The following is a 16321-nucleotide window of genomic DNA, read 5'->3' on the forward strand; positions in this document are numbered from 1 at the left end:
GGGAGGGAGGGAGGAGGCGGCGCGGACCTGTTGCTCGCGGTAGCCGCTGAGGCGGGAACCGGCGACGCCGCTCCGGGGGCTGGGTGTCCGCGCTGCCCCGGTGGGGTGAGGCGGGCCGTCCCCACCTGCCCGCGCTGAGGAAAAACTCCCTCCCGGCGGGGAAACGGAGGGTGCTCGGCTCCGGGCGGGGCGGGAGGGAGCCGTCCCTGAGGTAACCGCGGCGCGGCGGCCTGGTCGGGCACCAAGCCAAGTCAAAGCCAAGGCTCTCCTCAGGATTCCCAGAATTAGACCCAAAAAACCCTTCATGTCACGTTAGTGGTACCCTGGGCCCGCTCCCGATGCTTGCCCAGCTCACATGCCACCGCGGGCTGCCATCCAGCTGACACCGGGACAGCAGGCACTGGCACCACGCTACCCAAGCCTTTCCGAACTGTTGCCGGTGCCTGGATAGCTCACGTTGCCCTTACAACGTATGCTTTTCCCGTGATACTGCGGTCTCAAAACACTGTTCGTCTGCAGCTTTTCTCTTTTCCTCTCTTCCCACTGACTCCAGGGTCCCGTCAGACTGGTTCTCCTGCAGCCGCCCAGCGAGTGGCTCCCGGCCGTGCCCGACGCTCCTGAGCAGACTCGTGAAGCTGCTCCCGTCTCCGCTCCCAAACGAACCCGGCGATGCGCTCCTTCCGTGCTGGCAGTGCAACCATTGCAGCTGTGCGTTCTTCCAGCTGCGTGGTGGTGATGGTTGATAGTGGTTGAGTGTCTTCTCATTCGTCTTGTCCCAGGGGGCCTGCAGGAAGGATGGAGGGGGGCTTTTTACAAGGCTGTGTAGTGATGGGACAAGGGGAAATGGCTGTAAACTAAAAGAGGGCAGATTTAGATTAGATATTTGGAAGAAATTCTTCACCATGAGGGTGGTGAGGCACTGGCACAGGTTGCCCAGAGAAGCTGTGGCTGCCCCCTCCCTGGCAGTGTTCAAGGCCAGGTTGGATGGAGCTCTGAGCAACCTGGTCTAGTGGAAGATGTCCCTGCTCATGGCAGGGGGGGTTGGAACCAGATGATCTTTAAGGTCACTTCCAACCCTTACCATTCTATGATTCTATGATTCATTGTTCCTACCTTGTAACTTCAGCTTTGCTAGAACTCCCATTTGTTGAGTTAGTCCTTAATGCACTGAAGTGCTTGCATGCAGCACTGGGTAAGTGTAACCACTTGAAACCCTTGGCTCCACTCATGTTGTGCACTTACTGAAGTGCAGCACTTAGCCGGAAGGCTGGTTTTCAAGCTGAGGTCATGTCTCATCTGTAGTGAGAGAGACCAGCATGCTTTTTGGTGCCATAAGATAAATAAGTGATAATCATACAGTTTCACAGTGGTCTTAGAATAATTGGCAACCACAACACGTGGCTTTAGCATAATTACGAATTTTCCACTGTCCACTGATTTGGGTCCATTATGTGATTGAACTGTTAGTTTCTGTATGTGGTTTTATTCCTTACTAGCTGGAAGAAGTTTCCGTGTGATACAGCAGATCCATTAAAGCCTGCCAGAAATAACTCTTCTCTCCTAACATCAGGAACTAATCTTCCTGCTGTTTTGTGTTACTTTAAATACTATATATTTCAAGATGACACTGAAGTTAGACAACTGATACAGGTCTGGGACATTATTTTCACTTTTAAAATCCCTGTTATTGTATTCTGATGTAGAGGATCGTCTCCCCTTGAGGTGCCTGACTGCTGCTCACACTGACAAGAGTTACGTGGCTGTGCCAACAGCATTGTATCTGAGATCATTTGAGATTATTCTAACTTCTGCGTTCTGACTACGTGACAAATTTAAGCACTACTGACTCCTCTTCAGGTTTAACTGTCACATTGCATTCCAGTCTGTGTGTACACACAGGTGTCTGAGCTACGTTTTCTGGAGACGACTGAAAATCAGCGGTGGGTAGGAAGTAGCATGTTGTGTGCTTATGGGCCGTACTTGGCCTTGTGGCTGGAGCCAGCAAAAGACCTATGCAAAATCCAGGCTCTGCAGGGGGCATAGCCTGAGAAGTCAGGTAGCACTTGGCTGCTGCAGCCTTTATCCTCTGCCCTCACTGAACATTGCCAGAAGCAGATCGAGTAAAACAACCTCTGATCTGTTTTTCAGAAGTTTAGCTTTGGGCAGTGATTCCCGACGTTGTGAGCCTCAGTCTACTGTCCACCCTCCAAGTTCTGTCCTGGCCCCCTGTGCACCTTTGTCATCAAACTTTTAAGTGAAAAGAGATACAAAAGAGATTTGCTGACTTCTTAGCACAACTTTTGCAAAGTACTGCTACTCTGCACAAGCTGGGAAACTTCCCATGCAGAATAAGGCTGCGCATCAGCCTTTCAGAAGCCTTTCAGATTTGAGTAGAACTGGAGGTGATGCTGAAAACTGGTACACCCACTGCAGAAATCATCTCAGCTCTAGTTGTTTGATTTCTCTACTTAGCTTGAGTTTCCTGAAGCTCCATTTATAATTAATGTACAGGAATAACCATGTCTGGAGGGCAATTTTTCTCACCCATCTTAGCTTATTTTAGGATGAGGTGAATCATCCATTGGTATTGCTCGCTTCTCCCCATTAACTGTAAAGTCAGACTGGTACAGCTGTAGACAATTAATTTTTATAAAATAAAATAAATAAATTAGATGAGATGAATCATTGTCCCAGTGTAGAAGAGGCCCTGTCCTAAAAGAAATCAGGTATTCTAGGTGTCACACAGCTCATAACAGGCATCGTTTGGTGCCTGTCATGCATTTCTGTAGCCCAGCCAACATGACAAATATTCAGGGGGACTGATAGCTTGCAACTGCTGCTACTGGCCGTCGGGACTTGCTGAGATTACCTTGTTCTGCAAGGGGCAGTTAGCCTGGAGCAACAACGGTAGGGTGTTGAGCACAGTGAGGTGAGCAAAGGCAGAAAGGGAAGAGCTAGCTGTTTGCTCTGCTCTGCCCCACCGACCTGAGCTGGTTCCTGCCCAGACACATACAGCAGGCTTCCTCCAGACATACAGCCCCTCCTCTCTGTCTCTCGCCTACCAGCAGTAGTGCTGAATAATAAAAGGGAATACAGTTTGCAACAGAGGAATTTAATCAGATTTTTCTCTGGTAAAAAGAAAAAAATATCCACATGAAGAAATAGGAAGGCTTCTTCATCTTACGCACCTAAACTTGGATGCAAAATAGGCATCTTTTCTGTCTGTTTAATCCACATCAGGAAAAACAAGAGATTCTCAATTTCTTCTTCCTCGAAGACATCAGACTGTGATGTCTCTAGTGCAGAAACGGGCAACAGAGATGAATGCTGTTCTCGTGACAGGGTCACCAAATGGCGTCCGGATCCGGAGGTGTACCGCTGCCCAGAGCTTGACAGGGCCCTGCTCTTCCCAGGAGCGGTACTGCATTTCTTCTCCTCTCCCACTGGCTGCAGCTGCATTGCTGTGATTCCTGGCTCCGAGGCTCTTGTGCGGGACTGGGCTACCCTGGTAGCTGGAGAAAATGCACTGTTCCTCAGTAAAATTAGCAGGCAGATCACATAAAAAAATGAATCGGCCCAATCTCAGGAGGTCTGACTCTTGGCCAGTGAGGCTACAGAATTTCTCATTTAAGGAGGTTAGGAATCGGTTAACAAAATTGTTATTTCACCGAGATGAAAACTCAATCCATATCCTATGGATCAAGAAGCTTTTTTAAAAGCAGGTAGAACAGCTTTTAATGAGGTTGAAAGCATTTGATAAAGTTAAAAGATGGGGAACACACAGCATTTACTTAGATGAGCAATTGAGAAAATGTGCACAGCATCTCCTGGTTCGCTCAAAAGGTAATAAAAAGAGAATCAAAGACCACCCTTGTTATTTACAGCGCTCTGAGATTATCCAGTCAATGTATTTCTTCCCAGCCACCATCAGCTGTGGACTGTCCCACCACCTGCCACTTCAGCATGCCTCTCTGACTATGGCTTGTGAGCAAAACACCTCGTGACCAGTGCATTTCTCCCAAAATACTGGGGTACCAATGAAACATCACCACGCACAGGTGTATATATGTATAGGTGTATATAACCAGCTTTGCTTGCCCAGACGGTGGGGTTTGTGCGGGGAAGGGACTGGCACGTGGATCCCACCTGACACGGCCTCAGGATGCGTGTCAGCGACGTTTGAAGTGCTCCTGTGTTCAGCAGTGCAGCTGCAGCTTCAGCTAACTGATGGTGTCAGTCGCTTGTGATGGGGATTAAGCGCACCGCAGACTGCCCTGAGCAATGCCGCAGAAGAGTCGTTGCACGTACAAATCTTGGCTGAGCTAGGGGTAATCCTCCTCACTAATTCGTGTAGTCTGTGCTACCCAACTGCCCAGAAAATAAATCTCTTTAGAAAGGGAACATTAAAAAAGCATTCAGTGTAGTCTGACAGGCATGTTCTGCAGCTTGAAGTGCAGACAGCAAGCATGAACCAGAAAGGCCCACAGGAGACAGCGTTCACATTTTGCTTCGGAAGGCATGAGTTAATACATTTTTTGTGCCAACATTCAAGGAGACCCTGATGCCTAAGGTGAAACCCAGAGAATTTCTCTCCAGTGTGGAGTAACAGAAAGAAAAAAAGAAAATTTTGTAACTCTGTAGCTAAGCTTTATCTAGTTTCTAGAATTTAAAACCTTTCTCGTGATCCCCACTGGGGCATGTAAATATACAGATTTTAGTGGAAATTAGGTAATTTGGTGCTTGAGAAAACTCTGCTAGAGGCTCACCTGAATCTTTTGATGTCAAAACACTCCTTAAATTGGATTTCCAGTGAATTCTTGCAATGATTTCATCTCCCCCAAGGTGCGTCATTTTAATCCTGGGTGTTCTGGCTCATCTTCCAGGTTGGGACACACATTAATGATACCTGTGATTATCCCTGGAGCACAACAATCCGCACAACGGGAGAACCTGCAGTTCTGCTGTCAAAGCCCATTTTGCTGGAGGAAAAAAAATTCCCTCTGAGCACCTTTGAAGGTTGTGCTGTGAATGACTAACTGCCTTTATAGCGCGGTTTATGGAGCTTGGCCAAAGCACTTGACGTGCTTTCGGTCATACGTGGACAGTGTTGCATTTTAATGGCAGCACACGGTAAATCTTCATTTGCTTAGGAAATTTTCTGATCCTTTCATCTGATTGTTTGGGAAATTTTCTGATCCTTTGTCTGAAGCTGTTTCAGTGTTGCTATTTTGATTTTTTGTATTCAGAGGCAAAGAGTGTTTCTGGCAGTTTGGCAGCTGGGCATGCCTTTAAGGAAAATGCTATGATCAAGTAAGCACAAGTACGTGGCAGCAGCAAATGAACTCATTCTGAAAAATCTTAAGCTAGATTTCTCAAATCAAATAGCAGCTAGATGTAGCAGCGTGCATGCTGCATTTGTGAGGAAATGGGCGCAGATTCTACACACAGCTATAAAACCTCTAAACCGGAAGGGTGAAGGAAGGAACCCAGAATTTTGATCTGTGGCATGGTGCAAGCAGCTGATGAACCATCACAGCCTGAGACTCCTTGTACCAACCGCTACTACCTCTATGGCAGGTGTCAGGTCTGTGCTAGTACTTATTTCTGTCCCCTGACTGTAGGGGACTGGTTCCACGCTCTGACTGCTAGGCACCCATCCCATACGAAGCAGGCGGTATGGGTACGCGTCTGGCTGCGTCAGCATCGAGAAACCAGCGGCAGAGAGCCTGCTCAGCAAGCGGCACCACACCGTTTACATCCACGTAGTCAGTCAGCCCCTAACATACTGCCGACAAGTGGCCTTGTCAGGGCTGTCTGATGGGCGCAGCCCAGGCCAGGCTCCGTCCCGGAGAGCCAGCTGCCAACTGACCACAGGCGAGGGCTGTCGCCCCAGTCCCGGCCCATCCACTGGCACCGACGGCTCCAGCCGCCACACGCGCAGGACGCCGGCGCGGAGGCAGCAGTCTGAAGGGCTAATCACGGGCTCGGGACGCAGCAGTGGCTTTAATCTGTGTGCTTTTACAGACTCACCGTGTGGCTTCAACTCAAACGCTTTTCAACTTCGCTTACGGATGGTATTAATCTGCCTTCTTAACAGGACTATTATTATGTGGAATATTATTACTAGGAAGATATGTAAAGCAATCTAAAAATGCTGTATCAACTCCATGGTATCACTCATTGCAACACGGGTTAACTCGTACAGAACCCTCTGTTATAGCTGCACCTTTCAAACTACAGATTTTTCTCGCTCCCAAATGCATTTTACAAAAAACTAACAGGTCTTTTTGCAGTCAGAAAATTAAACAGGACAGAAGAGAGAGGAAGAGAGTTGTTTAAGCGCTGAACCACAGTTCAGGAAACCCTTCCCAATATTCCATCCTCTCTTAAAGGGGCAGTAAGCAATTTTTAGCACTCAGCCAGCTGCCCACCCATAAATAACGAGTTGTAAATCCCCACTGGGACAGAATCTGTCTTCAGCTGCGTGAATATACAGTATCCTGCACTCACACAATTTGATTTTGATGTATTTCAGAACGATATATTAAAGAGATGTGGTAAAAAACCAGGAACAAGAAGGCAGGTTTTACTAGCAACCAAACAGCTCGCTCTAACTCCTCTGGTTTATTTGTAATAGTGCAGGTACACACGTAAAGGCTATTGCCGAGTCTGATGAATACAAGTCTCAGAATTTAAACAGAGTCATGGGATTCTGTGTATATCCTTTAGGGCAGATTAATTAGAATGAATGGCCCGTTAGCAACTGAAAATTAATTTCCTCTGTTAATGCTTTTGCTCTGCAATGCTAATTTTGAATGTTAACGCTTCTCATTTTTATGCATCATGAATGCTGCCCAAGTGCTGCTGCATACTCCACGTAGACAGCACAGTAGAAATTCTACTGCTTAGTGAATATTGGGGTCCATTGATACAGGGGTCAAACTCACTTTAATAGACTGCATCATTTTCAGAAATTGCATTTGCTGGTCTTTAAATCGTAGAAACTACAAAAATAAAAGATATATGTGTGTTGTCCTGATCACATATCCTATGTTCCCTTTCATGAGTCTATTAATATATATATATATTATTCATTAATGCATGCCACAAATTCTAGCCTTCTAGTTAAAATGACGACCCGAGAAATGTACTTCTAAAGTTAATTTTATCATATTTTTATTAAACATTTTTCCCAGTTTATACTTTGAACATAAATACACAAGTTTTATGGCTCATGTTATAAAAGACACTACTATGTGTTAGAAAACATATGTAGAATATATCATAGTGGTTACACTTGCTCCCCTCTTTTCCTAGTATTTTTCCATCACTTCTATTAACCTAGAAAAGCAGTATCAGCAGGCAAAATCCAACCTACCTAGCAGCACAGTCTACAACAGCTAGAAAGACTATCTGCCAGCTGTAAGAGAAACTTTGGTTCCTGCCTGTTTTCATAGTAAGGTAATACCAGTTAGCTGCATGTCAGGAAACAAATATTGCACCTCGTGCTCAGTTAGTTACTAAAAATCTAGCTCATGACAATGTGTGTTTTTAAAGACAGACATACAGCTTCTCTTTTGCTTTACAGCTTAGTAAGATAAATAGATATGTATTTTCAAAATAGTATAATGTAAATGAGGGACCCAGTTCTGTTCACACTGAAGTCACTGGCAAAACTCCAATGTACTTTCAGAAGAGCAGATCTGTACTTTCTTTCTACTGTTTTACTGATAAAACTGAAGAAAATTACATTTCAGCTGGAAGACAGGATGAATTTCACTTTAAAATGTTCATGCAGTATGGTTGGCAGACACTGTAATAACGCCATGCCTGACTTTCCAGTTGAAAGTGCGGTGGACTCCGCTTACTGCTCCTAGTGATAAAGATCCATGGGAGAACGGACATGATCCTCCGGTCCCAAAGGCACGCACGTGGAATCCCAGCCCAAGGAGCACACAGAATAAAACCGGTGGTCTTTTTACCGCAGTGTAGCAAAGAGATGCTAGATTATATATGCTTTATACACAGAAGAATCTTTTAACGTGTTTTTCAATATAAATACATCAAACTGTACAATGTAGTACTTCCACACAGTGGGCAAAGAGCAGCTCCCAGGGCCACAGCTATGGAAGAGCGTAGAAAAAGCAACTGGCCTGGGTCCCTCGGGCCCGGCAGCAGGCCAGGGAGGAGGGAAAGTTTGGGAAAACGCTGCCAGCTGCCTGGCTTAGAGGCACTCGGCTTTTTTTTTTTTTTTTTTTTTTTTTAATTGCACCAGGACTCATGCCAGCACTAAGCCCATGCCAACGCTGACAACACCCAACTAAAGGTGCAAGATACGCAGCGAAAGACACAGGATAAAAGCGCAGAACAGTAATGAAGACCCTAAGCCTACGATCCCACCTGTAACAAATGTGCTTCGTGGCTCACTGAAGTCGGTGCTGTTATGGCACAAGAATCCTGTTCTGATCAGGATGCACGTTGTGGGCAAAAACTCTGAGAAGAAATCGGGGTGCGCATCCGATTTTCGAAATGGCTATTCTGGTGCCGCCCAGCAGGCACAGACCGACTGCGCTGGCATTCCCTCGGTCCCGCGCACCCTCGGGCAGGCAGCGGGGAAGACCTGACGTTACTCCAGTGCTCTGTCAAACTTGGCAAGTCAGCCTGCACACCGACTGTGGGGTCACCTCCAGAGAGGCTTGCCTTCTAGAGCAGACAGACTGAAAATTTAAGACACCCACCAATCTGCTGCAAAATAAAGAAAATAAATTTCAACATCATTTGAAAAAACCTAAACTACTGCTATATTGAAAAAAACCCCATTTGTATCGAACAAAACAATTCAGTCTCCAGTACTGTTTACCTTGCAATGTCATGTGCAGGGAAACACTGTAATTATGGTTGATGTTGATTTAAACTAGGCAGACTGAAACAAAACATGGTGGGATCAAGGAGTTTGTATTAGAAGGCGCAGAAATAATGTCAGGTCAAACCACCCCCCTACTGGGATAATAACAGTACCAAAGTAGCCAAAAGTTTTACTTGATTCTAGTCAATGCACACATCTGAGAAATGTTCTGCTTCAGATATATTTAATTTGCATTTTACCACACCGATGGACAGTGCTAGAGTTCTTAACATATTCAACTGAAACTTAACCGTCCCGATTTCTCTGTATCTTTCAGTCTACTGATGAGGCAAAAGGATGTTCCCAGTGACTCCATTCAACACGTTATCTGTATTAAACGTATTTCGACTCAAGGATGTGTCTCATCACAATTTTTGGCAATGTCTGTCTGAGCTGAAGGCTTTGTCTTGAATTCCACATGTGCAGAGATTAGCACAAAAAGCACTTTCAGTAGGAATCCCAAATTCAAAGTTTCCTCTGGAAATACATCGGTTAATTAAGGAATGATGATTAGGTCTCTATTTAGAATTCAGCCCTCAAACACCACCAAAGCAACCACTTGCCCGACTGAGTGAACAAAGCTGCGCGCGCCATTGTCATGACATCCACTGACACGGCCGTGCTTTGCTGGGTGAAAAGAGGCGACTGCCACTCAGGTACGACCACATCTCTGCTGCCGCGCTACGACGCCACTTGATAGGTGTTTGCCTGAGGACACAGCACAAATCAGTTGATGTCGGACCAACAGCCACAGCGACTACCTGCACTTCCTATAGATATTTCAGTACTAGTATACTTCTCCCCAGCTAACGATTTAATTAATAATTTCATCATTAATGTACTGGATGTGCACACCTCCTTAAAAATGGCATAGTCTGTGTCTAGCTTTGATACTGAGGTGCCAGGGGGAGTATGCACTAGCAGCACTACAACGCACGGCCGTCCTGTATCTGTATTTTCCATTTGCCCTAAGCCATAGCACCCTTTGAACTTTCTCTGTGTATCAGGTGAGTCACAGACACATCGCACCTACCAAGAAAACGAATGCGCATTTTATACTGCAGCATTTTAGTAATACTGAGCATTAGAAATAATAATTAAAAACCCTATTTTCTGTGTTGAAATAAACAAATACCAATCAAATAATATCACTGCTTTTGTCCAGACCAAACTCTGGCTCGTGGAATGATGTTACAGCTACTATAGTAATTACCAAATTAATATTAGATTGCATTAGACTATTTATTGTTTAAAAATATTTGCTAATTTGTTAAAATCTACAGTCCATGCAATATGTCACTCTGGAAAAAGAAACAACAGCTGATTTACATAAGCAAAAACCAACATGAGACACGGCATGTGTTCCTTGCCTTCCCTAAGTGCTACAGAACATAATTATGATATTTATAAATGTGAATATAAATAAGGTAGAGATTCTAAAACCATTTAAAAGTGTCTTACAGATCCTTTTTGTTCTAAGTATCACGGACAGCAACAATGGCTACGCATTTTCCAGTACTCTAACACTGCAGCATGCTCTAAGTATGTGAAGACTGTCTTGCAACCCTTCATCCCGTGATCGAAGCCTACCAAAACTGCTCCCAGGTGTATAAAGTCTACCATTTGGGTCCTAAGCTGACATTTGCTGTAAAAGGATATCACGCTTTTTTTAATAGCAGAAAGTATCTTGGATTTAGTTTGCTTAGATATTTAACAGCGGGATTTGCCAGACCATCACCGAAGACACTAGTTCATCTTGTCGCTGCTGCTTGGTTTTCTTGTTCACTCTTCGGTGTCCTTGGCCACCGGATATGACTAATACTGAACTTGCTTTCGTTTTTCTGGATCTCTGTCTTTTACTTTTAAATGAGATATTTTGATCCTTCAAAAGCTCATAAATGTTGCTGTCCTCTGGCCTGTGTTCTAGGGAACTTGAGCCGTGAGACAACGTCAGGGATCCAGAAGATGACGACAAGTCACTTTTTTGTGCAATGGATCCTGCTGAACCCCCCAGCCAAACTGCAGTGTCATGGGTGTGACTAAGGGAAGAGCCTGGTCTTTCACTCTGCAGAACATTCTTTTGGTCGTCGTCCTTAGGTTCAGAGCCAGGAGGCAGGTTGTTCCTCAGCTTGTTTCTGTTCTTCTTGTTTATAGATGTAGCCATCACAAGAAACTTAACTGGGCTGTTGTGTGCATGATATGACACCATTCCTCTTCCTGGAGCCAAAAGAATAAGACAATTAAAGAACAGTATTTATTTTACCACAGTGTTCCACCATAATTAGTTCATGAAACTTGCTCAGAAAAGCATAACTTTTAAAACCCTGTTATATGCATCCAGCCTGTCTTTTGCATTGTTTGTACGCAATTTACAGAAAAAAATGTACAAAAAAATTAATCCATTGTACCACAGAAGTGTTTTAGGACTGTACTAATAGATCAGCTGTAACATGGCATTATGAATTTTAGGTGACTGACGTTTGTGCTCTGTTCCCACAACAGCATGAGTACAGAAATGCTTCTGACTTCTTTTTGTTGGCATCGACACACATGTGGCACTGAGTTTTCTCCAGTAATCCCCAAGCAAAATATGTGGTTTTCAATTAATCCTATTGTACGTCTCCAGAACAGCGTAAGAAGATCTGTTTCATTGTAACAGACCCCTCCACGCTACAAAGCAAGGAGCTAAGACTCATCCTTCTGAATGGCACTCTAGTTACCACGGCAGATTCGTTAATGAAATGACTGAACAATAATAATTTTTTCTATTTTTTTTTTTTTTAGAAGTATTTCAACAGTGGGATGTTGCTGGTACAAGGAAGATTTACACTGTGCAAATCACTGGAATGTATGAAAAACAAATTGCACACAGCCAGTTCAGAAGCTGTAACATATATACATATGTTACATATATACATATGTACACATAACATATATACAGTATCAGTATATATGGCTTTCACAGCAAAAATGAAGAAAAAAAGAAAGCAGGATTCTACAAAATCAGCTACAATATGAAAAAGAACAAGGCTATCAAAGGGAAAATCCCACAACCCTACAAATCACTCTGTCCATCCCTAACTCCCTAATGCATTCCAGGTTATGATAAAACATCTGCTTTTACAGAAAGTGCAATGATATAAAGATATTGAATTATCACTATTGGAAGCACAATTGGAAAAAGTCACAATTTTTCAGTTCAAATTCTAAGTATGGTATCAAGACTATAAAAATAGATCCTTAAATGGAATCTTGCTAGATCTGCGAAATCTGACAAATCTTGACCCAAAATAAACGCAAGAATATACAGATGACAAACCATAATAATCAAAATAGAAAATGGAAGAATAAAATGAGAGATTTTTTGATTATGCAACTACGCATTTTCTGGTATTGCATTTAATTTCACTTAACAGATCTTCCATATTTTTAAGAAGCATTTATCCTGTGTCATACTGGATTATTACTGCGTATTTTGCTGAACAGAGGATTTCGTTTTTGTTTTGCAAAGTTACATAAGCTTTTTTTTTTCCCCTGAAGGAAGTTGTGAACAGCTTGCCTCAAAATCTGCCAGCTTCCTTCCACAGCACAGAAGCTCCAGCAGAGTTCTGAACCCGAAACGTAGCTTCGCAAAGCCTCTATTAAACACACTTTTAACATTTTGCTTCTCCTAGTAGCTTAAACATTTGCAAAGTGACACAGCAGCATTTGTGCATTTGTATTTCAAATGGGGTAATATGAAAGTAACTCCATAAATGCACCTCTCCAAATTGCAAAGATCTCGATCACTGTCAAAAAAAATGAAATACATAGTCTCACATATCCCAAGTCTCCTGTTTTGGGGAGAAAGGGCACAAAACCAGTTTAATGATATTTTCAGTACCTGTGTCTCTAAACCTAATGCATCTGTTTTCCCCAAATCTGGAAGAAAGATTGTTTTCATTCTCTTTTCATCCCCACACGTTTGACTGTGCTCTGGCAGGATTGATGCCGAACCTATTCTTACTCGCTAAAAAAAACCAGTTGTCCCGGCTCAAACAACTGAGACAAAACTAGACAAGTATCTGGATACACTACCAAGCTCAGGAATAACAACAAATATAATTTCATCACAAAGCTCTGATATGTATCTAAACATGTGGTTCAGCAGGTTCACTTAAACTACTGGCAGAAGAGAAAGGAAATCTTCATTATAAAACTGTTGTACTCGATGTGCCTGAGAAATTCCACTCACCAGTTACTTTGGGAATCCCCTGCAAGCGTGGCACTGGCAATGCTACAATGATACCCAGGTTCGTTCCAACCAGCAGTAAGCCATGGCACACCAGGAGGCTAGTCACAGAGACACGCTGCTGCCCTGCGAAGTTCAGGAAGCGCTCCGTTACTGAAGAGTGACGACCTTTGCCTAGATCAAAGTAACTTCAGGCAAACACAGTCAGCTGTACCGCCTCGTTCAGCAAAGCACCCATCAGGAGGGCAAGTATTTTGCTGGACCGTGGTATTAAACTTTACATTCGTGACAATTTAAATACTATTAAACTTCTGAAACATTCTGTCCTAAATGTCTAAACCACAGTATCTAAAAGTAGGCACAGATTATCTTCACAAATATGCTTTCACGAATAGACTATGCTTGTATATTCTCAAGAACAAAACTGAAAGGCATTTCACTTCACAAAACTCAATCATATACTGCCATAACACACTGTACTAAAGACTAAAACATGTTCATGACTACGTATTACTCCTAGTTTTATTCTGTGAAACTGTATCAGGAGGGCTGCAGCCCCCTGTTTGAGTTTGGGTCTCCCTGTACAAGAATGGCATTGGCATACTGGAACAAATCCAATTGAAGGTGACCAAGACGATCAGGAGACCAGAGCACGCAGTGCATAACAAGAGGTTACAACAAGTGCTGTCCACACCCATCTAATGGGAGGCTGCACAGAAGTCGGGGTCAGGCTCTACTCAGACGTGCACAGTGACAGGGTAAGACACAGCGGATCACATCTGGAACATGGGAAATTGGATTATACGTAGGGAAAACCTTCATCATAAAGGTGGTCAAACACTGCAAGGGGTTGCTCAGAGAGGTTGTGGAATCTCTACCCTATCCAAAGATACTAAAAATTTGGCTGGACAAGCCCTTGAGCAACCAGGTCTAATCAGACCTGATTCAAAAGGGATGGACAAGATGACCTCCAGAGTAATTTCCAGACAAAATTATTCTATGATTCTATGATTTTCTACAACTTATTATTGACGGGATTGCTATTTTTCTAATGAAAACAAAGTAATTTTTGGCTGCAATGCTTACTAAATATGTTTGATTCAGTTTAGATGGATTTTCAAAATGGCCTTGCCAAGTTTCAGAAATGGAAACTACTGCCTGCCCAAACTTCTACCATGGGCCAAGTTTACATGGAGGAGCATTTAAACTCTGCTGGAATCCTCCAGCTTCAAAACCTACATGTTCTTGGATTTATGACTAACTTTACAAGCAAGGGAGCAGTCATTCCCATCTTCATCATAGCTCTCAAGTTGTTAATCACTTCATCAGTAAGCAGGGAATTTGGATTCCACATCTGACGTAACTTGGATGAACCCAAATGCTCCACACTTTGGAGAAGGACCTTAATTATGGTGTATCACAAATTCCACCTCGTCCCTTGAAGCTGAGCCAGTTTACATCCAAGCACCTATGAATCATAGACCCAGTGGGGAAGTGGGGAAGGAGCAGCTTGTCCGCAGCCCAAAGCATTCAACTGGCAAGCAGAAGGAAGATCACAGTTCAAGTCCTTCCTCACAGAACTTTACAAAACCAAAGCATTAAGCCAGCAATGGCATGTTGTAAGAGGTGTACATAGGCTGCAGCGCCAGAGCTGGAACGCCAGCTCTGTCCACCCAAAACCACATTCTAAAATACCCTCAAGGCACAAGGATTAGGTCACCCTCGGCAGGTTAACAAGCAGGAGTACACTGAAGAGGCTTCACCTACTCATGCAGCCCTGTGCTGTTTTCCATAAACTGTAGGTGTTTACGCTGATAGGACTGCATCATCCTTCTTCAGCTAGATAAGCATGGGTGGTCTATGCCTATAGATAAACTACAAGCCTTTTAAAGCTCGAAAGGTTTGCTTTTTCAATGGGGTTTTTGTTTGGTTGGTTTGTTTTGGGTGGGGTTTTTTGGTGAGGGGTTTTTTGTTTTGGTTTGGTTTTTGTTTTCCACAGCAAGTGCAAGGTAACTGCAGGTTAGGTTAAACTCACTCCATTTCACTTCGAGCTTGTTTTACAAAGCACCAAAAGAAATACTTCAGTACAATTTTTAAACTTTTAAAATTATCAAAAACTCCTTTTGCCTCTCAAACCCCTTGCAGAAGCAAGATGCTCATATTTTTAAACAATGCATCTTACATGCTTTTTTTCAGTGTTTGAAATGTAAAATAATATGCATGATTTCGTACTCCAAGCCTGAAACAACTTCTAACTAGTAATTTCTACCAGGGCAAACTGGTAATATGCATCACTGTTTCCATAGGTAAAACCAGCAAATTATAAGCCAGCAATTTCGAATCTTAAACACTGAGCACAAGCTCAAGCATGAACCATCTATCGTGAGGTCAAAAGGGAAACTGCTCGCTTTGAAGTCTTGGAAAAGCAGGAAACATATGCATCTGAAAATATACTTTGAAATAGCATATAACAACTAAATAAAAAAAGATACATATATTAAAAAAACTATTAAATATTAACTTAAAATACTAATTTGTTATCTGGTAGCCAAGGTTTGAAATCATACTTTTCTTTGTTATTTTGTGACTTTTTATTTTGATGTACTTCTAATTCAGAGAAAAAAATAATGTAAACCCCATTCTCCAGAATGTGTTATGCAGTAAGCACAGAAATCAACAAGTTAAGAAGGGAAAATGATAAACATAAATGCCAAAACCAAATACTCTTATCTTCAAATGACAACTGTTAGATCACACTGTCCCAATGCAATAACAGAACTGCTGAAGCCTGTAAAAGAATCTGACAAAGATCTTGACTTTATGAAGGACGAAGTCAACAATTAAGCTCATACACGGACAAACGGTTTGATTGCCTATGTTCTGCTCTGTGTTCACCCTTCTCGGCTCTCAATTACAACCACCACCAGACCCAGGTAAATCCCCTTATGTTACCACATAGATCTCCTGAAGTCAACCCTAGGTAGCTGCAAGGGCATACTGGTGCACGGCCTCTCACACGACCATGCTGTTCTTACTATCTAAAAAAATAAGCCCACTGTAGAGATCCGTTGGGCTGACCTAAAATTTTCCCCAACGTTTTTATTGCTTCCCAGCAGTACAATCATAAATAACCTGCATTTTATGGTCCGGCACCTGGTGGGGGGGACACAAAGGAAAGCTGCAAG

The 16321-nt window shown here is 43.2% G+C and overlaps 1 protein-coding gene across 6 annotated transcripts in view; it reads right to left on the minus strand.

Annotated features, from left to right (window-relative positions):
* Positions 1-7151: 7151 nt before the first annotated feature.
* ARHGEF10 (Rho guanine nucleotide exchange factor 10) overlaps positions 7152-16321 on the minus strand; it is a 117319-nt gene continuing 108149 nt past the window's right edge. For all 6 annotated transcript variants that reach the window (XM_075414718.1, XM_075414721.1, XM_075414720.1 and 3 more), the window contains 2 exons: positions 13140-13262; positions 7152-11122 (listed from right to left, as the gene is read on the minus strand). In XM_075414718.1, the coding sequence (XP_075270833.1) occupies positions 10608-11122; positions 13140-13262 (638 nt within the window). In that variant the 3' untranslated portion in view covers positions 7152-10607. The remainder of the gene's footprint in view (positions 11123-13139; positions 13263-16321) is intronic.

Source organism: Opisthocomus hoazin, chromosome 2, assembly GCF_030867145.1.
Source record: "Opisthocomus hoazin isolate bOpiHoa1 chromosome 2, bOpiHoa1.hap1, whole genome shotgun sequence".
Taxonomy (NCBI): domain Eukaryota; kingdom Metazoa; phylum Chordata; class Aves; order Opisthocomiformes; family Opisthocomidae; genus Opisthocomus; species Opisthocomus hoazin.